At 41.8% G+C, this 23,143-nt stretch overlaps 2 protein-coding genes across 2 annotated transcripts in view; both read left to right on the forward strand.

Moving 5' to 3' along the window:
* Positions 1 to 23,143, forward strand: part of LOC116491360 (deleted in malignant brain tumors 1 protein-like) — a 112,329-nt gene that overhangs the window by 84,698 nt on the left and 4,488 nt on the right. The window contains exons 38-43 of the mRNA XM_032191240.1: positions 8,835 to 9,155; positions 14,744 to 14,919; positions 15,123 to 15,508; positions 21,262 to 21,284; positions 22,400 to 22,535; positions 22,812 to 23,026. Of these exons, the coding sequence (XP_032047131.1) occupies positions 8,835 to 9,155; positions 14,744 to 14,919; positions 15,123 to 15,508; positions 21,262 to 21,284; positions 22,400 to 22,535; positions 22,812 to 23,026 (1,257 nt within the window). The remainder of the gene's footprint in view (positions 1 to 8,834; positions 9,156 to 14,743; positions 14,920 to 15,122; positions 15,509 to 21,261; positions 21,285 to 22,399; positions 22,536 to 22,811; positions 23,027 to 23,143) is intronic.
* On the forward strand, positions 15,143 to 16,867 carry LOC116491199 (deleted in malignant brain tumors 1 protein-like). Its single transcript, XM_032191000.1, has 2 exons — positions 15,143 to 15,508; positions 16,412 to 16,867. The coding sequence occupies exons 1-2, from the start codon at positions 15,168 to 15,170 to the stop codon at positions 16,650 to 16,652; spliced, it is 582 nt and encodes a 193-aa protein (XP_032046891.1). The 5' UTR covers positions 15,143 to 15,167; the 3' UTR covers positions 16,653 to 16,867.

The raw sequence follows: 23,143 nt of genomic DNA on the forward strand, positions 1-23,143 counted from the left end.
AGGGAAAGTTAACATTCCAGCCAGACCCAGTACACTGCTAACAATTAGGAAAACATAAAACAAGTCTTTACACTCCAGGTATAAGCTTGTGACTCTTGTTTTTTCACCACCATGTGCCTGAAATAATGGAATAATGGAAATAGGAAATCTTAAAATATAGGTGCCGCTCATGTTTCTCATGATTTTTTTATTTATTTATTTATTTATTTTTAAAGTGTTGAGTTAATCATTAATGTACTTTGTGGTGCACAAAGAAGTGGGCACTAAAATGCAGTTCTCAACCATTTGCCCAAAAGTGAAAGGCTGGTTCCCTAAATAATTTCTCCTCAAGATCTTTATCAACAAAACCAAACAGAAAACAAAAACAAAAACAAAAAAGTGTAGTAGCACTGATCTATTGCCGCATATTCTAAGCATCTACATCTGCCTTAACGGTACCACTGGCAAATATCTCAGAAGTTCATTTAGAACTGTCACTAATTGACAGCAATCACACTACCAGGTCTAGTGCATTAGCCCACTGCTACACAAAACCTGACATTTAAATTGTTTTACCAGTGTCTCAGTTCTCATGACCATCATCATAGTTCCCTAATAATTTATTTCCTCTATCTTCCAACATCCTTAGAGAATCCCCAAACTACAAGTTCATCACCAACAATTGCCACAGACAGCACCGTAACCTCTACCACAGAACTGCCGACTTGTACTGGCAAAGGCAAGGGAAAAACTCAAGCTGTAAATGGCACCTGCAAAAATTTGGGGTAATATGCAATTTGAGAAGCATACAGGAGGAACACTTGGAATTCAGTAAAAATATTTCATTATCTAACCCTGTATGTAAGTAGCCTTGGAGGAGCCAATGGCCAACACCATCTTCATTTTCACAGGAAAATGTGTTTGGAGGGAAAACAAGTACATGATTAAGTCTACCTACAATATAATTATCAAGACTGTATGATGAGATCTGTACAATTGGATCATCTGAGGCACTCTTATCTGGATATTTTCTTCACCTTCAATTCTTTTAATAGTTTGACCTAATATTTCCAGGTTCTGAAGTTAGTGAATAGGTGGAATGGCAATCAGGTGTGCTCATACCATGACAAGAGGTATACCAGTTTCATCAGTCTCCCAAATTCACTATTAATTACTACTACATCAATTTATTATTACTAATTAGAAGATGTTCTTCTGAACCAATTAGCAAAAGCTAAAATCTGGTAAACTAACTTCCCTTTCCATGAAGCCCAAAGTACTAATGATTTCACTGAGCCCTGAAATGTTTTTTATTTTACCTGGTTGTGATTCCATCTAGTAACATATTCCCTCACCCCTGCCCATCTCTGCAGCTTCCTCCTCTGCACCCAGCCCAGACACAACAGGGACAGAGACACTGTCTGCTACAGTGACCGTGACAACACTCGAGGAAGGTGAGGAGCACTTGTCTGCTAGCACTCACTCAGGAAATGCCAAAAAAAAAAAAAAAAAAGAAAAAAAAAAAGTAAAAATCTCTGTCTTTATTTCCCTAACAATGGCTACTTTGCATCTTTCCAAATGCCTGTTGCACCTCTAGCAGTAAAAGAACACAGACAGAAATAGCACAGGTATCTTCTGTCTTTAGAGTTAAAGGTTAAATGAAGGTGAGAGACTTTTTTCAGTAACAATAAAGGGCTATGCATTGACTCGCTTCCCTGCTAAGCCCCAACCTGCTTACTTTCATCAAGGTTTCAGACCACGCGTTCACTCCTAATTGCTGCCTCTCTCTTCTTCTCCCTCTTTCCTCAACTTGCTCTTGGCCTCAGATCCATCTTCTGCACCTGCTGTTCTTGCAGAGGAAAATACCACATTGGCCCCTGAAATCCCAACCACAGTTTCTGAAGGTAAGAATGGCCATTTTGCAAGTTATATCTAAAATAAACACTCTGCTAATTGTGTTTTTTTTTTTTTTTTTCAACTGGATTAAGAAGATGTGACCATATGAATCTGTAAAATAGTCACAGTAGCCAATGAAAATTAAATATTATTGTGAAGGAGCAACCCTCACTTTAACATCTTCACTTAAAAAATATGAAACTGTCAGATAGAGTAGAAATATATGCATTTAATTATTAATTTCCCTGACCTTGTAGCTATAAATACTACAGGTATAGTTTTGTAAAGCAGAAGTGTCCAGATCATTGTGATTTTGTGTGTCCAAGTTTCATAAAAGCTCCAGAACCATTAAGGAGCACAGCCAAACGTTTGAACTCACCTCCTGAGTTGGACCTCTGCCTTTCCAGCTATTTAGCACACTGATAACACAGCTTTTAATTGAGCCTGAGATCTAGAGTCCATAATTCTTCAAAGCACACACCTGCCTTTAATTGCTGCTGGCAGATATTTAATTTCTCATCCTTCTGATAGCCTCCTTAGAAAAATGCTGAATTAATATCTGGATGCAAGTTTTGGTTATGAGGGGAGATCAGAGGACATGCCAAGAAATATTGCAAAATCAGCATCTCTCAGTGCCACCAATGCTTGTCTCTGAATCCCATTTGCTTGGTGCCAACCCCTGGCTTTCTGGCAGCATAGGCAGGCTGCCACTAGCACTCAGACCACAACTCCAATAAGGAGCTGCAAATGTTACTTGCAAATCTCACTTCAAGTGAAGCTGAATGGTGCAGAATTTAAATGAGAGAATCAGAACGAAATAATGATTTTTATATATATATATATATATATATATATATTTTTTTTTTTTTAGAAGCATGACTTGGGATAAAGCCATTTAGTCTGTGTTTCTCACCATTTATAACAATATTTATCTGGATTCTTAACAGTTTATAAGCCTCCAGGTTTGGTCGTACCAGATTCAGCCTCTCCCAACGTTTGGCCCAGCATTTCACAGGCTGTGCCCTGCAAGCTGGGGGCAAGAGCTGGCTCTGCCACCAGCCTCCCCTCTCTACCACGCCTCTTACCAGCTTGTGGTGATGCTCTTCAGTGCAGAGACACTCTGCAGGGAACTGCAGAAAAAACAGTCTGAACAGACTCTCCCTCTCCTCCCCAATGACTGTGACAACTTTGGGAGAAAGACTTTCAGTCAGATAAGACAGAAATGGCTGTAATAAATTTTTTCCTACAGAGAGACAAAATACCTTTGTTATTTCACATTTTGGACTTCATAATGAAGTAGATAAAACATGCTGTGTTGCAGCACTGGGAAGCTATTACTGTTATATATATATGTTACTGCCAAGTTACAACACCCATTTATGTTTTTGCCTATCACACTCCTTTTGCCTTCCTCACTCCCAGTGAGAAAAGTCTGAAACTCTCCTGACACTTGCAATGCAAAGTTGTAACATGAAGACCCATTTCTGAGCCATATGTGTGGATTTGGATGACAGATAATATACAGACACCCTTTTCTACAAAGTCTGAAACCAATTAAATTCATCAACAGCTGAGTTGAGCCATTCTGCCTTACCTGGATGCTCTCTTTCTCTCCTTTCCTCATTTCTTCCTTCTTGTCACGGCCTCTGAAAACACGACAGAAGCATCAACAGCACCAACCCCACCTACAACAAGCAGTGATACCTCGGTTCCAGAAATCCCTTCCACAGCTCCTGAAGGTAAAAACAGGCACTATGCTGTAAAATCTAAGAATAACATTTAAGTTCCTGTTTAAATTAGATTACGTAAGCTAACTCATAACACCAAACATCAGCTCCAGTTTCTATCATGGATTGATGTTTCACTCCAGTAATGAATTCCTTAAATTTAACAGTCCCTTCAACACCCACATATTCCTCCTTTGCAAACCCTTCAGGTGATTCTGTCTAGTAACATATTCCCTCACCCCTGCCCATCTCTGCAGCTTCCTCCTCTGCACCCAGCCCAGACATAACAGGGACAGAGACACTGTCTGCTACAGTGACCGTGACAACCCTCGAAGAAGGTGAGGAGCACTTGTCTGCTAGCACTCACTCCCGAAAAGCAAGAAAAATCTTTCTTTATTTCCCTAACAATGGCTACTTTGCATCTTTCCAAATGCCTGTTGCACCTCTAGCAGTAAAAGAACACAGTCAGAAATAGCACAAGTATCTTCTGTCTTTAGAGTTAAAGGTTAAATGAAGGTGAGAGACTTTTTTCAGTAACAATAAAGGGCTATGCATTGACTCGCTTCCCTGCTAAGCCCCAACCTGCTTACTTTCATCAAGGTTTCAGACCACGCGTTCACTCCTAATTGCTGCCTCTCTCTTCTTCTCCCTCTTTCCTCAACTTGCTCTTGGCCTCAGATCCATCTTCTGCACCCGCTGTTCTTGCAGAGGAAAATACCACATTGGCCCCTGAAATCCCAACCACAGTTTCTGAAGGTAAGAATGGCCATTTTGCAAGTTATATCTAAAACAAACTCAACTCTTTAATGATCCCCATGTTTATACCTGTGTATTCCTTCTGTGCAAACACTTCAGTGAATGATGAGACTGAGGCAGCATCTATAGCAAGAATCCTGAGTAAATTCAGCTTGTAATACCAAGGATGTAGTTGGATGGTGTAGTACCAAGATCAGTTTTGAGTCTAGGTGAGCTCAGGTAAAGACATATTGCATGGAAAATACGTGCACTGAAGTTTTCATAAAGAGGGATAAGAACATGCTATTTCATTCTCCAGTAGCCAAGAAACTTAAAAATCCCAAGCTTTAATATTTATTTATCATAGTATTACGTGATGCTATACAGGGACTCAGACTGAAGTACAAGGGACAATTCCAAGTTTGTTCACTGAAAAAAAACCAACTTCTTGTACTTTCACACATTTCTACAAAAATGACAAATCCTGATTGTTTTAACTAAAAAATTACTTCTGGTTTATATTCACATTTTGCCATTGTTGTTCATAGTTCCTACTGTTTTGTTTTTTTTTTTTTCCCTCAAAGCTTTGACTGATGATTCTACCACAGAACTGGATGACTTGATCACATCTGCCCCAGTCACAGAGACTAGCGAGCCAGCCACAACTCCAGCATTACCCTCTACAACAAATGAAGGTAAGGAACAGTCAGACACAAGCTGTCTGCCTTGCATGGTTCAGGAGTAAAAACATCTCCCAGATGCAAGAGGATGCAGCTAGGAGACAATCCCGTGCAAACCAGGATTGCTTGTCCCATTCTTATACTTCCCCTCAGCATCTGTTAGAGGTCACTTTTGGGGATGGGAAATTGACTTATGTGGGGCTTTGGTCCCCATATAAATGCTGATCACACTGCAAGGTGTGTGCATATGTCCCACCTTTTCCTCATTCTCTTTGTTGGGGCAAATCTTATTCTGGCATCTGTTTTTTAAAGATGTTTTGTAAGCTTTTGAAGAATGAGCTGTTTTAATGAGTCTATGATTTTAATGAGTCTATATATGTTTTAATATATGTTTTATATATGTTTTAATGAGTCTATACTAATTTATTAAGTTTTGCAAACCTTAAAGCCAGAGTTTCACCAGACAGGGCCATTTTGCATCAGTCATCAGCTGAGGGGGGGCCTTTCTACCCACTACGTGCTGTTTTACCTTCTTATCTGATGAAATTGATAGCAACAGTAGGCTTTAAACTCCTAAGCAAATCTCCATCGGGGAAGATGAATATGTACACTTTGCCTCTGGGCTTGACAGATGTTTTCAAGACACAGGAAAAATGTATAGAACACTACATTTGATGTTCTTTTGTTGATAGAAATCTTCTGTAGTGCCTACAGTTGCTCTTTTAGCTCTCTGCAGATTCCAGGGGGAAATTCACGGCAATCCTCTTTAGAGTCCTCTTCTGAATATTGAAAGACACTTCCCATATAAACTAAATTCAGCTCTTTAAACTTAGAGCTCATGATTTTCAAGCCTATTACATTTCTTAAATCAAAGTTCTCCCTGTTACCTCTTTCTTAAATGTACAATCACCAAATGAGCAGCTGAGGGCTCATTAGTGCCAAGGAGGATAAGTAGACCTAGTGTATCACTCTGAGAGCAAGCTGAGATTGGACTAGCTCACTGCAGTGCCAACACTGTTGACTTCCAGTCTTTCCATGGCCCTTCTGTGCCAGCTAAGAGGATGATTTTGCCTTTGTGCCTTGGCTTTCTCTTTGCAATGAGCAGTGCATTGCATCTGTCTGTGCTGAAGTTCAACTTGCTGATTTTTGACATTTACTCTGTTTATGAAGATCATTTTGAATTCTCATCCTGTCCTCCAGAGAGCGCACAAATCTTGCCTTTCCTTCTGTCACTCTATCTGTCCTGTTCCAAAGTGTCAGTGGTAATGGCTGAGGGTTTCATTACAGTACAGTAGCTGCGGCTGGCTATTTAACACCCTTACCATCTGTTAGCTCAAGATGCTGCATAGCATGACAAACAATTACTGAGGCAACTGATAATTCTTCTCTTCAGAACCTTTTATAGAGCTTCTTCTCTTCTACAGCTTTATCTATTTTCTCAAAAGATCAGAGCTGTGTCTCAATACCAGTGGTAGCAGGTCTAGGAAATGTAGTACAAATCTGCTTAATGCTCCATCCATCAACCTTATTTTTAACAATATATTCATGTTCAAGATCTAGGGTCTACCCACCCTATTTTCTACAAATGTTAATTGTCTTAGATATTAACAGACAAATCTTTAGTACAGCAAAGGAGAAATTTAAGTCAGTGTTTCTCTACCTTTTTGCTGCCAGTCATTCCAATTTCAAAAGGATAGAAAAGAAAACTTTCTTGCTTTAAAGAATATTTTACAGAGCTTTGACCAGATTTTGCAGCCTGCCTTACATGTTCAGACTTGGACCTATTCCAGATGAATGAAAAGAAGTTTGCAGTTAGCACACAGCAGTGAAACTGAGAAATGAACGTGGTCCCTCAGGATTTACTTTTATCTTCTTGGCTTTCAGAAGTTGAATGTGAATTTCTTCTTAAATAACTGATCAGTTGACTACAATACAGGTTTAAGGAACCTAATATGAGGTGTATATATGGTTTTCCAAGAATACCTTCGTTACTACTTTTAAGTGCTATGCTTGTGTCTATTCAACCATGCATTTGAGCAAACAATTTCATCCTATTTATGCACACTGTGTGCAACAAGGAAGCTGTTTAATGGTTATAGTGAAAAAGTGCCCTCTTTAGCTGCAACTGACAATCTCATTACTTTTACTTGCACCAACCATAGATAAACGGCTCTTTGGGTTAATGGTTCAGGGAAACTAAGTGCTTACTATTTCTTTTGATTATATTTTACACTTACCTAAGTACAAAACACTGACTTGGAAGAGAAGCAAATATCTAATGCTTTATTTTATTCATTTGCTGAAAGCAGAAAGTTGCCTTTCATCTGTCTAGACACACCCACAAGAATGCATTAACAATTCTTGGGGCTGCTACTTAATCGGTCCTTTATTTCGGATTGACATTCATATTTCAGATTAGTGAAATGCCTCATTTACTTAGTAAGTCTAATTCAGAGGTTGCCTCCCCCTCAGTAAAGCTATTTTTAATATCAGCTGAATCACAATGAATTTATTACTGCCTGTAATCTAAGTCAAGATCTGGATATATATTTTTTAATCTGCCTTTTTCTCTCTCCTCCCACCTAGCCCTAGATAGCTAATGAAGTCCAGTTCTTAAACTTATGTAACACCTTTCACTATCGCTAGTGACTGCTCAACACCTGGTTCAACAAATTAATTAGTTATCTTTTGTCTCAATTATTTTCTTATCCCTGAAATCATATTTGGCAGTCTCATAGAAGTTCAGACCTTGATCTTGGGAAGCGAGCCAAGAATATTGCTGCTGACATTTCTTTACAGCCAACTTTTGCAGAAGGAAATGATAAGCATGGTACTCAGATGGAAGGAGCTTTGATCATGGTCAGCAAAAAGGAATTAAGGGCAAAGAGAGTCCTTGGAAACATGGCACTCATTCTGAATGGATGTGCATTAGTTGGTTACAAATGACTGCCAGGTGACAGCAAAATGTCCCGAAATGAAAACCTTGTAATCACAGACCTACCAAGAAGTAAGACAGCTGTGTGTACTTGGTACAGTTTATGATGGCAACAAACTCAGAGGAACTCAATTATGTTGTCGGCAGAGTCTCTGATTTCTTTCTCTGAAAGAAAAATACACTCCAGACCCATAAAACTAATTTGGAACTTCAGATCTCTAAAAGCCTTTCCCTCTGAAAGTGAGATAAATGTGTGGGTTATTCCATAAGTACCCAGCTCTCAGAAATGAGCCTGATCTGTAGAAATAGCTCTGCTACTATTCCTGGGAAATGATGCTGTGCCAACCATCTGTTATGCCAGAGTGAAAAGAAGCTGAATCAGGCATTATTTAAAGAAGATGGGGGGAAAATGTAAAAAGAAAAAGAAAAAAAAAAAAAAAGGAAAGAAAAAAACACATAGCCTTCAGGTTGCAATGCAAGGTATCTCAGGAAAAGCTTGGCTCTGGGTAGTTGTGTTAATTGTTTAGACAGCACTACTATATAGGTGAGAAAGATGGTAAAGAAAAAGTAGAAATCCTTCTACTTTGCTAGTCATAGGGATGAGGATCATTTTCCCCAGAGATCAGCATGTTGTGGAAGATGACTTTGTCCATGCCCGTCAGATATTTTATATAGTATCAACCAGTGGAAAAACAGGTTCAAGAATTTATAACATCAGTCCTAAAAGAGCGCTGAGGTTCAGGGGAGGATCCTCTGTGGCAGCAGATTACTCTGTGGGCTACTCGCTCCTGTCTTCACCATGGTGCGGGCTGGCCTGAAGACGGGCTTTGGCACAGCCTAGGATAAATGGCAGCGACGTGCAGTGATCTTCCTCCACAGCAGATGCTTCAGCTCAGTCCCTGCAACTCGCAGACGGCGACAGCAGGTGCTCGGGCCGTGTTGAGCTCTATTACAATGGCAGCTGGGGCACGGTGTGCGATGATGGCTGGGACCTAGGGGACGCCGAGGTCGTGTGCCGGCAGCTGGGCTGTGGGGAAGCTCTGCTGGCCGTGCCCGAGGCCCAGTTTGGGCAGTGCTCTGGGAACATCCTCCTTGATGAAGTGCAGTGCAGAGGGGGCGAAAGCAGCCTGTGGGAGTGCTCTCACAGCGGGATAGCAGTACACAACTGGCAGCCGAAAGAAGACACCAGCGTCATTTGCGCAGGTACACAGGCACGTGTCAGTGCTGATTTCCCATGTGAAAGATGACATTAGTAAATCAAATTTCCTCTTCTTGGATTTGGCAGGAAGTTATTCTTAGCAACTTTCTATAGGATTCCTTCAAGTCAGTTCCCAGTTTTCCAGCAATTCTGTTCTGACTGGAAACATGCGCAGCTGGAGAGCCCAGAAAGAGTACTGGGAACCTGGGGAAATGGCACTGGGAGGAAGCAAGAGGAGTGAGGAGGAAGAAAAGATAAAGAATTTGCTGTAAATTCTCTCCAAAAGAACTGGCTGCCAGTTTGTGCTATTCAATTCTTGGCAAGAAAATGTCCATATGCCTACTGGACTTTACAAGAGAGATACTCTGACACTATTTACTTTAATATTATTTTAAAACAAGTGGCCTTGGCAGTCCTACCCTACACTCCCCCTAGCAGAGGTTGAGTCCAAGCTGTGCAAGTGTCTGATTTCTAGCTGTGCTCTGACAAAACAGAAGTGAGACCATTTCTGAAACGTTTCTCCCACTCTAATTTTTTTAAAGAGAGAGTTTTTCAGTAAAGACCTCAAGTGGTGTTAAACAACCCAGGAAAATATGTGTCTTGGGTGAGGATGTCCCACGCGTAAATTAAAGTGTCCCATACAACTGAGTAGTTGGGCTGTGGTGATGCTCTCTCAGCCAAAATTAACGCCTTTTTTGGGGAAGGCACAGGTGATATTCTCCTGGACAACGTGAAATGCACAGGGAATGAGTCCTCCCTGGAGTAGTGCTCCCACAGGGGGCTGGGCACACATGACTGCTTCCACAAGGAAGATGCTGGTGTTATCTGTGCAGGTACACACCTTCTCCATTTTATTTTATGTGAATCAAGTTTCCTAAGACATGCATGAAAGTGTCCATGGATGAAAAGAGGAGCCTGGTGCAAGGCTGGAGCTGTGAATGGGCATCCCTGGCTGTGGCCCCATGGGCATGAGTCAGACCGGTCCCCCTGAGCTGCAGGTGACCTGGAGCCATCCTCTCCTTCCCACAAGGGGTTCCTCTACTGGAGGGTCATGCAAGCAGAAAGGGAAGAGCAGAGCTATAGATGTTTCTTTCCAGAGATGCCCACAGGTAGGTGTTGGCAGCCCAACCTGGAACTTGTCTCTGGAACAAAGACTATTTGGGCCTAAAATTGCTTGTTTCAGACTTGCAGCTTTGTAAACGTATTTTCTTCTAATTCTTTCTCTCCTGGGAATGCACTCCTATTTCATGATTTCATACTCACATTTAAAGAGATGGTATCTGCATCACATGAACTTATGGAGAAAACAGAGCTCACACTGAGCTTATGTCCTGCTAGCTGAGGATGCAGAAGGAAATTGTTTTGGTGGAGAATCTGACACTGCATGAATATGATGTGTCTGGTACTAGACATCAGTGTAGGCTGGCAGGCCACGGAATCATTTTGGACTTAGATGTTTCTGTATAAGATAGACTGAGGTCCTCTAGGGAAATGATGTTCATGCTGTGCTGTTGTATTGCACTACAGTGATATAACAAATAACAGTAGCCTCGAGACTTACAGTGCTGAAGAAATGAATAAGGCTTCTACTACCACTCTGAAAAGGCACATATTTTGACTCTGATTTTATTTTTGGTAAATATTCTCCTCTCCCCTTTTACTGCTACCACACATTGCTCTTAATTGATGGTTACTGAGAAACACTTGTAATGAATCTCTGATGTGCTGCACACAAGCTGCAAGCAACAGAAGCCTTTAAGAAGGAGAAATCAAGTTCAGATTCTCAGCCCACACTCCTAATCCACTCAGCCCTGCTCAGCCCTCTGTAGTTTGCAAGCTGAAAATGATTTCTCCTTGGATGTATCAAGAGGCTTTACTGCTTCCTAACTAACCATCTCAAGCTAGATGTAACTTATTTTATTTGAAAGCAGTTCTGGCTGGCACACCTCCCAGGCTTTTGTTGGCCCTGATAAACACTGCAGCAGTGGGGCTGCTCCCCTGCAAACAGCAATTCATACCACATTTCAGCCTGGGTGAGGAGTCAGGACAGAAACACTGCGTGTCCCTCCCAAATCTGCATCACTGCTCCTCTCCTAGCAAAGGTCTGCAGTGTGGGGTGGCAGAAACGGAGGCAGGAACACCAATCAAGTTGTGGTCTGGTGGAGAGCCCTGACTGTACTGCTGCTTGTCTGACCCTTTAACTGAAAACATTTTATCTACCCTTCATTTTTTTGATGTTTTTTATTTTCTCTCCCAACAGTCCCTGTGGAGCCTACCACACCTGGAACAACAGGTAGGGAGCACTGCACTGCCAGCTTATTCACCTCAGGCTTAGTCAAACATTATTTCTCCCATCGTGGAGTGCTGATTCCTTGTAAGCTCAGCACTGCTTGGTGGTGAGAAAGCCCTTACACACTGTTAGCCCCCAGAAGCTCACAGCACACAGGTGAGTGGGCACACAAACTCCTGATGCTGTCGCAGTGGTTGTGATGAGCTGGGAGAGGTGTCCCACAACACTGAGCTCTTTGACCTCTGTAGGGGTACACACACCACACACACGGCTTTCTCCCACCCTGAAGGGCAGTGAAAAGGCCACAAGCTGTGTTAAACAGATAACAAATTATGGAACAATGTAAACGTCTATAATGTAGCTGGAATGGGGGTCTGATTAAACCAGGCCTACTGGCACCTTAATATTAATTTTGCTTTGGTTTGACAGTCTTTGGTTTGCTACACAGTAATGGAAAGAATACTAAAGCCTGGCTTTTGCTTTCTCTTTGGCAGCCCCAACTGAGACCACTGTGGCCGAAACACCAGGTATTTATCCCTGCTCATAGACCCTACAGCTGAGCGTGGCTGTGCCCCAGCTGCAGCAGCCTCCCCCAGCAGTGTGCAGCCACCCTCCAAAGGGGGACGCGAGTTCCTCCCTCCTGTCAGACCTGTGGCAGTTCCTAACCAGCACTTGTGCTCTCTTGCATGCCTCTCCAGCCCCTGCCGAAACCACCACACCTCCAGTACCAGGTACTGAACGCTTTATTCTGTCTGGAATTGGTGCCAGGATGAAGCCTGGCAGAACGCTGCTGATTGCCTCCACAAGCAGCAGCCTTTGCTTTGCTCACCCAGTAATGGGAAAATGGCTGAAGCCTGGCTTTTGCTTTCTCTTTGGCAGCCCCAACTGAGACCACTGTGGCCGAAACACCAGGTATTTATCCCTGCTCATAGACCCTACAGCTGAGTGGTTGTGCCCCGGCTGCAGCAGCCTCCCCTGGGGCTGCAAGCATCCACCCTCCAAACAGGAGCCTGTGCCTCCACTGTGGTGTGGGTTCCTCCTGCCTCTCCAGCCCATGGCAGCTCCTAACTGGCACTTGTGTTCTCTTCCTTGCCTCACCAGTCCCTGCTGAAACCACCACACCTCCAGCACCAGGTACTGACCACTTTATTCTGTGAGGAATTGGTGCCAGGATGAAGCCTGGCAGAACGCTGCTGATTCCCTCCACAAGCAGCAACCTTTGGTTTGCTCCCACAGTAATGGAAAGACTACTAAAGCCTGGCTTTTGCTTTCTCTTTGGCAGCCCCAACTGAGACCACTGTGGCCGAAACACCAGGTATTTATTCCTGCTCATAGACCCTACAGCTGAGTGTGGCTATGCCCAGGTTGCAGCAGCCTCCCCTGGGGTTGCACACAGCCACCCTCCAAACAGGAGCCTTTGGCTCTGCTGTGGCATGGGTTCATCCTGCTTGTCTGGCCCATGGCAGCTCCTAACTGGCGCTTGTGTTCTCTTCCTTGCCTCACCAGTCCCTGCTGAAACCACCACGCCTCCAGTACCAGGTACTGACCACTTAATTCTGTGAGGAATTGGTGCCAGGATGAAGCCTGGCAGAACACTGCTGATTGCCTCCACAAGCAGCAGCCTTTGCTTTGCTCACCCAGTAATGGGAAAATGGCTGAAGCCTGGCTTTTGCTTTCTCTTTGGCAGTTCCGACCAAGTCCCCAGCAGCAGAAACTTCAGGTACTTGTTGGTGCTCGTTTCCAGCAGCCCGGTGAGCAGTGGCGCTGCCTGGCCATGCAGCATGGACAGAGCTCCTGGAGCTGAGGGCCAGGCACTGCAAATGGGTGGAGGAAAACTGAGGCACAGGGATGGTGCTTGGGGACCATGGAGTGTCCTCAGGCAAAAAATGTTAGGAATCCTTGGCCTACCTCTTGTGGGTACACATTTATTATTTCTCATGCGAATGATGAATTTATTTAGGATTCAGACAATGTTTACTTTCATATTTTGTTTTCTCACGGTAACGATCTCCTCAACTCCATCAGTCCTTCAAATTCCTATAGACAGAGGCATTACCACTTGTAAATTGTGCAGTGTTATTCCAGTTTCAGTGCTTAGCCAGCTATCTGATTGTGATCTGACAACGCGTTAACATTGCTTCCCACCTCATGCCTAGAAAGTCAGCCTCGTGCACTTGCCAAAGTTGCATCCCCACTGGAAACTGAGTCAGTGAGAATTTCTGATATTTTCAGTGGTATTTGTTTTGAATCTTAGATAGAGTTTTTGACAATGTGATTTAACTTTTGAAGAAAGTTGAATTTCAGGTTCTGCTCAGACATTGCAAATACCGTGCCTCAAATGCTCAGAGGGCAGACTAAGGTCTTGTTTTTAAGTCTGGCCCTATCAGCCTCACATTGCTAAAAGACTGCATCAGTAAATTAACTCTATTTTTCTGGTGACTTACAGAAAACTGAACTTCTGATAAAAAGCATTCATTTGAGCATGGAGTCATCTGCCTAAACAAATGAATAAGCAGAATTAAATCTTGTTCCTGTTATTGCTAGTAATATGTCATCATTCAAGCCTGCATGCTTTTCTTAATATGAGTTTTTTGCCCATGACAGCTCTGTTATTCAGCTCTGTTGATATTAATATTTTCTAGTCTGACTGCATTCAGCTGATTACAGTGGATATTAACTGATTACATACAAGCGCATATTTTCATCATTCACTCTCACTTATTTTCTTTTTTTTTTTTTTCATTAAAAGCTCCTCCAAAATCAAGGCCAGCACCTATAAGCCAAGGTAGGGCCTTCTCCTTCCTCTTTTTAATTCTTTTCCCTCACCAGTTCCCTGCACGCTGGGCAAGATGTGAGCTGAAGAGGGCTGGCAGATCATGGCAGGCAGCATCTGAGGCAGAGAGCAGAGGCTTGCCCAAGCGGGACAAGCTGGCCTACATCTGCAACATTTATGGAAAAAAAGACATTTGAAACACCTGTCCATGGATTGCCAGGCTGCTGGCCAGGTGTGGCAGCAGGGACCTCGAAAGCAAAGCAGCAGCTCAGGGGTTGTCGTGGCGAGCTCACTGTGTCCTGCAGAATTGCTGACGTGTGTGACCTCAGGGTTAGCTGTAGGAGGGAGGGATAAGCTATGGCACCAGCGAAGAAAGAGAGGAATTCATTTTCTCTCCACTCAGCTGTTTTCTCCAGCTTAGTCAGCAAAGCCCACATCTGCAGTCGTGAAGCACACTGGTATTTAATGCATGCTGCGTATTAATGTATACTAAATTCTGGTTTATTAACATTAAATTTCTTCTCCTCTAGTAACCCTCACCTGTCTGCCTAATTACATGCGGGCCATCATCAGGAGATCCTACCTCAACTCCCGAGGGTACCTTGCCAGGAACGTCCACCTGCAAGACCCCAGGTGCAGGCCTGTGATCACCAACTTCCACGCCACCTTCCGCATACCGTACAATGGCTGTGGCACGAGGAGGCTGGTGAGAAAGTCTAGCCTTGAAATTATCACATGCCAAGATGGTGTCAAAGTTATTTATGAACAAAACTTTGCCTCAGCTGTAAGGCCAAGGTTGGCCAGCAGGGCCAGGCCCTGCTATCCCTCAGCTCCCCCAGCTTCCCAGTGGCATTCAGGAAAATGGTTCTGCACTACTTTGCAGCTCTAAACTCACTAATATTTTAACAGATAACGCGTGGAGCCATCACTTATTCCAACACAGTGGAAGGAACCATGTCTGGCAACCTCTACAGCAGAAATAGGAACTCGCTGCTGAACCTCGCCTGCAGAATATACAGCAACCCCGGTTTCAAAGCTCTACCCAGCATTAGAGAGTCTCCGTACCAGCAAACTCCATCTGGACGATTTGTTGTCAAGTTTGCCTTTTATGATTCACCATCTTTTTCCAATGTAGTGAGGTCTCCACCATACTACGTTCTGCCAAACCGGGATTTGTTTGTTCGTGCTACCCTCTACGGCGCAGAGCCGAATCTGATGCTGTTCGCAGACACGTGTGTGGTCTCTCCAAATCCTTATGACTTTACAACTGTGGCATCTGATATAATAAGAAATGGGTAAGGAAAATATCTCAACAACTATTTCCGAATAATTTCTTGCATGTGAATGACGTGATAAGGTCACTAACAAATACATATAACACAAATCCAAAGTTCTGTAGCACTTTTGAGTTATCCATTAGTTAGCAAGAATGTCTTGTTAGACATTGGAACAGGCTGCCCAGGGAAGTGGTGGAGTCACCATCCCTGGAGGTCTTTAAAAGACGTTTAGATGTTGAACTTAGGGATATGGTTTAGTGGAGGACTGTTAGTGTTAGGTCAGAGGTTGGACTCGATGACCTTGAGGTCTCTTCCAACCTAGAAATGCTGTGATTCTGTGAAGAAGCAGCTAGATTTTAAATGAACTACCTATTAGGATGGACACTTTTGTTTAGTGGCATTTTACATTTAATTCACTGTTATATTCTGCCAGGGAAGAGAAATCAGTATAATTTTTAAGAAGGTATTTCACAAATTATATTTTGAAACATATTAATTTAGACAAGGATATATGTAAACCTCCTCATTTAAGTGGTTTTGTTTGATTTGGGATATGGGTATGTTCCTTTACAGTTCTTAGAAAGTTTAAAGTTGAAATAAAAAATTACTTTGGAAAGATAATAGGGCTGCACAGCTCTTGCTCATATATTTAAAACCTCATCCGATGTTTTACATTTATATGTCTACATATGTGTGTGATATTTATATATGTAGCATTACTTATTATATACCAAGTTACATATATAAATTCCATATAACTCCATCTATGTTCAGGAGTTCTGGGCTGTGAATTGTGATTAACTTCACATTTTAAAAATCCTGAATGCAAATTGCTTCTAAATGATAAAACAAATGACACAGTAACAATGTCACATTTTTTGTATGATAATTGTATTTTTTTTTCCTTTTTTCTTTTCTCAGGTGTGTAAGAGACCCAACTTATAGGAGCTACTATTCACCAGACAGGAGGATTGTCCAGTTCAAATTTAGAGCCCCCAGCTTTATCGGCAGATACTCATCCGTTTACCTGCAGTGCAGAATGTCAGTGTGCAACAGATACAATTATTCCTCCCGATGCTACCAGGGCTGCATAAGGAGAAGCAAAAGAAGCACAAGTGACAGCGATGAAGACGCCATTGTTGTGGTCTCCAGATTACAGTAGCACCAATAATGCTTCTTCTAATTATAGTATCATGTTGATCACTTACATACATGATCAGTATGTTGCACACCTGCTAATAAATTCTAAAAGTAAATTTTAATAGGGGGCATAAATCTAAAGGTATTGTAATCTTAACTGTACTTGTGTTTCTTAATTTCAGATATTTTTATCTATATTGCAGATCTGTAAAAGCCTAAGCTTCAGTAAAAACTCTCCGTGACAAAGTGTAATTGGATCAGCTGGCTGATTTTTCTCATCAAAGCTGTTTCCCTCTTACTGTTCTTACAGTTCTCCCCATTGTACTGAATAGCTCAAATACTTAGCATTCAGGAATGATTAACCTGCCTTACAGATGTAAGCAGCTGTGCTGCTTTCTGAGCTCAAGAAGAGACCTAAATCACAGGATAAGAATCCCTTGCAACCAATAATGCCTAAGCAATTATTGTAAATAGGAATTCAGAAATAATTGGAAAAAAAATATTATACATGTCCTGAGATACAATCTCTGCGGTACCTATAAACTATTAAAATCTTCCATACGTTAGTTTGTATTACTGGAGACTAGAACTATAGCACTTTTTTTTTTTTTTTTTTTTTTTTTTTTCCATTACAAGCATTTTCTTCATCTTTTTCCTTTCAATATCTGTTCAAATTAAATCACTTTGAGCCAAAAAAAAAAAGTGTTTCTGTGATTCAGTATGTTAAATTGTCCTATTTGGAATGACTTATTGAAACAAACAAACAAACAAACAAACAAACAAACAAAAGAACTATAATTTTCAGTTCAGAATAGAGAAAAATATCATGACAGTTGACTGCAGATTGTACAGTAGCCCAGCAGTCAATTGAGGGAAAGAGATGGATTAAATTTTGATAATCTGGTGATAGCCTTTTGATAATCTAAACTCAGGGTGTGAAAAGGATCTTCAAGGCCAATACTCAGTTTCTATATGGTGAATATATAGAGATTACCCAATATGTACAGGTTGCCCAAACTCATAATGAGATGCTCTGTAGGGAATAAAGATGCCTAGCGTTTAGAGTCTGAAATACAAGACCAAAATAAATAAATAAATAAAATAATTAATTAATTAAAAAAAAGGCAACTTTTTGTGTTTCAACCCTTAAAAAAAAAAAAAAAAAAAAAAAAAAGAAAGGATTACAATCATTCTGAAACTCAGCTTCTCCATGAATAACTTAGACATCTCTCAGACAACAAACTCCTGCAGGTCTCACACCAAGTCCCTGCTCTGACCAGATCTCTGACCTGGTGGCTCAGCCCCTGTCTTGGCCTGTGTAGTGCCAAGTGGGCTCACAGCCAAAGCCCTAACCCTGTGGGACTGTAATGCCCTTGTAAAAAAATGGCCAGGACTCCAGTCCTGAGCCAGAATATTTCCTAATTGCACGTAATTCACACCAAAATCCATTGCACTTGTAACCCTGCCGTTCTGCTTCTCACAGGTAATGACTTAAAGTGCTTGAAATCACATTTTCCCTGCTATTGCAGGGAAATCTCAGCTGCAGGCAGTGAGGGAAAGTGCCTGTAAATAACAGATCCACAACAGCCAAATGCTTGTTCCTTTGTTCCAAAATGCACACTAATTTGTTCTAAGGATCAGCTATTTTAAAATACTTTCCATACAGTCATCCTGTTCTCATTTTAAAGGACTTTGCCAGCCATTTTCTTCTGAGGTGGAAGAGGGAACTCAAAGCGTGCCATTAATATTTCAGCATCACCTGGTATGTGAGCACATCACACTGTCAACATGGTGTGTGAACACAGGGGATTGGAAAATGGTTTGAAGGCTCAGATCTGGTGCACGAGCTGCAGTGCTCAGAGCCATCCCTGCAAGCACCAGAGCCCCACTCAGCCCTCCAGATCCACAGGGCTCAGGGGTCCAGTCCCTCCAGAGCAAACACAGAGCAGGAGAATTTCCTCATCGTTTGTACACAAGTAATACCAGCAGTTAGCCTACCAACCCATACCTACCAGCTTGCCAGAGCATCATAGCCACGGACGTATTGTGTATTTTTTCTTGGAGTTGATAGACACAGAGATGACTGGCTGGGCGTTGTACCCCAGTTCACAAATTAAATGCATAAAAAGTGGATGTTAGCACTTGAAAATCGCTTGCACATATGTGTGTGGGTTTAAGAAATGAAAGGCTATACAGAGTAAATGCAAATGTAGTATTTCTGGAAACAAAAGAGAATTCAAATACTATTGCAGTGGCTTTATGCACGTATTCAATGCCTCACATTTAAAGACAATGTAAATACCCTGTCCTGAGGAAGAAAGGGTTGCATTCAAAGTCCTTAAAGGATAAAAATATAGACAGGATTGTTTTAAATAAGGTACATGTCTGAGACTAGAAAGGTAGCATCATTACAGAGGCATCATATTTCCGTATCAATCTGTGTAGAAAAGAAACAAATTTGTTTGCATACAAACAATTTGTTATAAAAGAGAAGTACCTGGATGTGCTTCAAAAAGGTCTGCACCACAACTCTTCTTGACTTAGGAAACTTGAAAGAACCCCTGTTTGCACAGCTGTGGGACACCAGCCCTCTGCATTGGAAAGAATCTCACAGCTCAGCTCCCGTTTTCCGTGGCTATTCCCACACCACGTAGGTGCCAAGGCTAGGGGAAGGGCACATCTGTGGCACTGGCAGTAGCACAGCCTGTGGAAGCTTTAAACACGGGCTATCTGCTGCTGCAGTAGGAAATACTCCATATTTAAGGAGCTTTGGTCCTTCAAGAAAGGCAGACAAAGTAGTGTATATATATTGGAGCAGATATTCATTAGGCTCGTGCTCAGAGGAACTGGGGCTCTTGGGATGTTTTTGTGCCTTCTGCTGTGGGACTACAAAAGTTTTACTTACAATGTGGCCGCAGTGCAATGCTGTTCTTTTAAATCTGTGGGTAACATTGACGTTGTCTTGTTCACCCACGAATGCTTCAGCAATGGGAAATTATTACTTGGGACAACTCCGCTACGATAGTCCCTGTAGCGAGGTGGGGGTTGGCCTGTTCTCCCACGTGCCTGGTGACAGGACGAGGGGGAATGGGTTTAAGTTGAGCCAGGGGAGTTTTAGGCTAGATGTTAGGAAGAACTTCTTCACTGAAAGGGTTGTGAGGCACTGGAACAGGCTGCCCAGGGAAGTGGTGGAGTCACCGTCCCTGGAAGTCTTCAAAAGACGTTTAGATGTAGAGCTTAGGGAAATGGTTTAGTGGGGACTGTTAGCGTTAGGTTGGAGGTTGGACTCGATGACTTTGAGGTCTCTTCCAACCTAGAAAATTCTGTGATCCCACTTTATAACCCAAGGAATCTTCAGCAGGGACACTGAATGCTCTGCCCATGCAACCCGAAAGGACAGGTGTCAAAATAGAGGTGGGAACCACGGAGCTCCCTCTGCCCCACGCTTTGAGCTGGACGCGTTGGTCCCCAAAGGGACAGTCTGTCAGTGCCCCCCAAACATTTCTGTTCGGGTCAGACTAATGACAACACACCCGCACAGAGGCTCAGTGAATCAACAGGGAACCGTGCTTTGAACCCATGAGACGCAGAGCTGATGAAAGCATGGTTAAACTTCTTCTACGCAATACATATTAAAAAAAAAAATGGGCACACCTGCTACTTTCTCATTTCTATCTGTTAAAAGGAAACAGTAACTGAGAGATTAAGACTTCCCTCCACGATACCATGCAATACAAGATGATTATGAAATAGCAGGAGGTATAAAAGTTAGAAATCCCTACCCTCCCCAGCTGCCATCAAAATGCGGGCACTCAGACGCTTCTTCCTTCTGCCTCTCTTAGCTGCTCTAACTCTTGCTGAAGACAACTCAATAGAATTCTTGGGTATGAAAATAAAACATTTTTCTTCTTCTGTGAATCTTTATTAGTTTCTGTAGAAGCTATTCCGTAGGCAACTGAAGGGGAAAATGTAAAACATACCTGTAAGTGTATTTTAATGTACTGCTGCAAAACACCTTAATATGCCAGTAAGTATTAAAAATAAGAGTATCAGAATAAAATGATTGCAATATATGACTGCCTATGACATTTTTTTTTTTACTTACGAACTTGACTTTGAAGAGATTTTACTCTGGAATGGACATTTGCATGTGTAAGTTAATATTGTATTGGAGTAACAGGACTAAATTGACTTTTGGGAAAACTGCTGCTTTTTAATAGAGTTCGTGGCATTTTTCCCCATGTTCAATCAGATGCCATAGACAGTCATTTGTTGCTTCATTTGGGATTTCAGATCAGCAATTTGCATGTGTAACAGTGGGAAGTGACTGTGGGATAATGGAAAAAAAAATAGCTGGGCTACAGGAACCGTCCAGAGGAAAGTAGAGTGAGGGCAGGGCAAAACTGACCTCGTAATGCTCTTCCAGCTGGGGTGTTTCATATGTGATGAGAAAGGTGTCTCCTAAACTTTTCTTTTCCCTTTGGAGTTCAGCAGAAAGCCTGACCTCTCTATCTGGGACGGCATACATGGTCTAGGAGGTTTTTCCTGTGGTTTGAGACCACTATTTTTAGATAATGCTAAGGCAGAAAAGAAAACTTAAGCTCAAACTGGATAATAACCTTTCTCTAAAGGTTCCTGTACAATGCCCATTACTGTAAGTGCTTCATAACTAATTAACATTCTCTAAGTAATGTTAGATATAGCAACTCAGCTTGTTTGTTTGTTTTCATGTTCACCCAGCCCTGAATCCTAAACGCAGTAACAGTCAGAGGGGCAAGACTACGGAGACAAGCCTGCAGTAATAGCTCCCCATAATGCTCTCCCTGTCACCAACAAATTTGGGTCAGGATATCCTGAACCAGACAGGGAGAGCTATATTTGTGTTTAACAGTTATCAAGGTATTTTTCTTTCATGGTTTCGAGCTGTTTTGATGTTTTACCATCCACATCACCCTGCAGCAAAGATCCACATGCAAAGAGCCGGTTTCTTTTGTTTCTTTCAAAATCACAGGTTATTGGTTTCGTTTCAGTCCAGTGAGTTCTTGTACTGGAAGAGAACTATTGGCAGGAATGTATGGACCTCTAGCACTTCCTTTCCTCCTCATTTCTCTCTTTTCTGACCTAAATTGCTTTAGTCCATTTACTTATTATTTATCTGGAAAATATTCTAAACTTTTGATCATCTTTGATCAAAAATGATGATTCATTTAAAGCTTTTCCTGTTTAGCAGTACCATTTGGAGATGGAGGGTTAGAACCGTAGGCAGCGCTAAATACACAGTAGTCTCACACATTAACCTTCAGAAACTCAAATCTGATTATTATTATTATTTTATTATTCCCTCTCTGAGTGCTTTGATGTAAAGGGCTGAAACTCAGAAATTGATACAGTGATCTTCAGGAAAAGAGCGTAGGTGGAAGGTTTGAGGTTTGAGATGCTTGTGGTGACCAGCCTTGCAGAAGGGAGTTGTTGAGGCATCCTCTGTCACTTGGAGTTCCCAGTTTTGCCACTGGCTTCACCTGTGATCTGTGTTTCCCTAACTGTCTTGTCTTCTACTAATGAAAATAAGGATAAGAAATACTTTCCAATGTTCTTTGATACTTCAGGTTTCATAAACTGGTGCAATAGAAACGAAAAACCCAAATGGTAGAATTCTTTGCATGCTTGCTCTGTGGTGGGCTGTCCTGGGGTCATGGCATGGAGGAGGGTGAGACCTTACTGCAGGAGGGCCAGCCTTGCAAGCTCTTTGTTGGTGCTCTTCTTCCACAGGTGCACCTCGCTGTGGTGCCTCGCTCACCGACCTCAACAAATCTTTAAAGATCGACCTAAATTCAAATGCAAACTGTGTCTGGCAAATTCAGAGAAACGAAAATCAAACGATTAGGCTCATCTTCTCCTATTTTAAGTAAGTATTCCCTCTGTAAGTTTTGGTATGTTTTCAATGAATTTGAACATAAAAATGTTGAAAATGTATAATAATAGTTAAATAAACTAGTATGGCTAAGCTGAATTTCTTACTAATTTCAACTTAAGACATTGCTGCCTCCAAATATTTCTCTGTGTTTGCTTAAGTAAAATGCTTTACTGAATCTGTGTTGTGGACTGCAAAGAGTCTGCATATTTATCAGTGAATTGAGGTAGTTCCCACCATGTTTTTTGTTGTTGTTTTGTTTTTTAATAGATTTTCTCCATCTTCAAGCTGTGAAACAGAAAGTATTAATGTATATGATGGTCCTTCCTCTAATTCACCTCTTCTTGGACAAGTATGCAACAACACTGATGCAGTCCCAATGTTTGAATCATCTTCAAACAGTTTAACTTTTCTCATAAAAACAAACTCTGTGGCTTTCGCACGAAACTTCTTTGTCTTCTATTACTTCTTTTCACCGGAAAAAAGTAAGTCAGAACTTAATGCAATAAAATCAATACCATTTGAATTGTACTATTAAAGGAGGATTAGTAAAGCAAAGTTTGGGATGACAATTAGAGGTTATTCACAGAATCTTTAATTAA

Source organism: Aythya fuligula, chromosome 7, assembly GCF_009819795.1.
Source record: "Aythya fuligula isolate bAytFul2 chromosome 7, bAytFul2.pri, whole genome shotgun sequence".
Lineage (NCBI taxonomy): Eukaryota > Metazoa > Chordata > Aves > Anseriformes > Anatidae > Aythya > Aythya fuligula.

Bases quoted from the DNA above. Each gene is read 5' to 3' on its own strand.
- LOC116491199 (XM_032191000.1), top strand. From the start codon at position 15,168: ATGTCTGGCAACCTCTACAGCAGAAATAGGAACTCGCTGCTGAACCTC. The intron at 15,509-16,411 runs GTAAGGAAAATA...TTCTTTTCTCAG, and splicing joins TCTGATATAATAAGAAATGG to GTGTGTAAGAGACCCAACTT.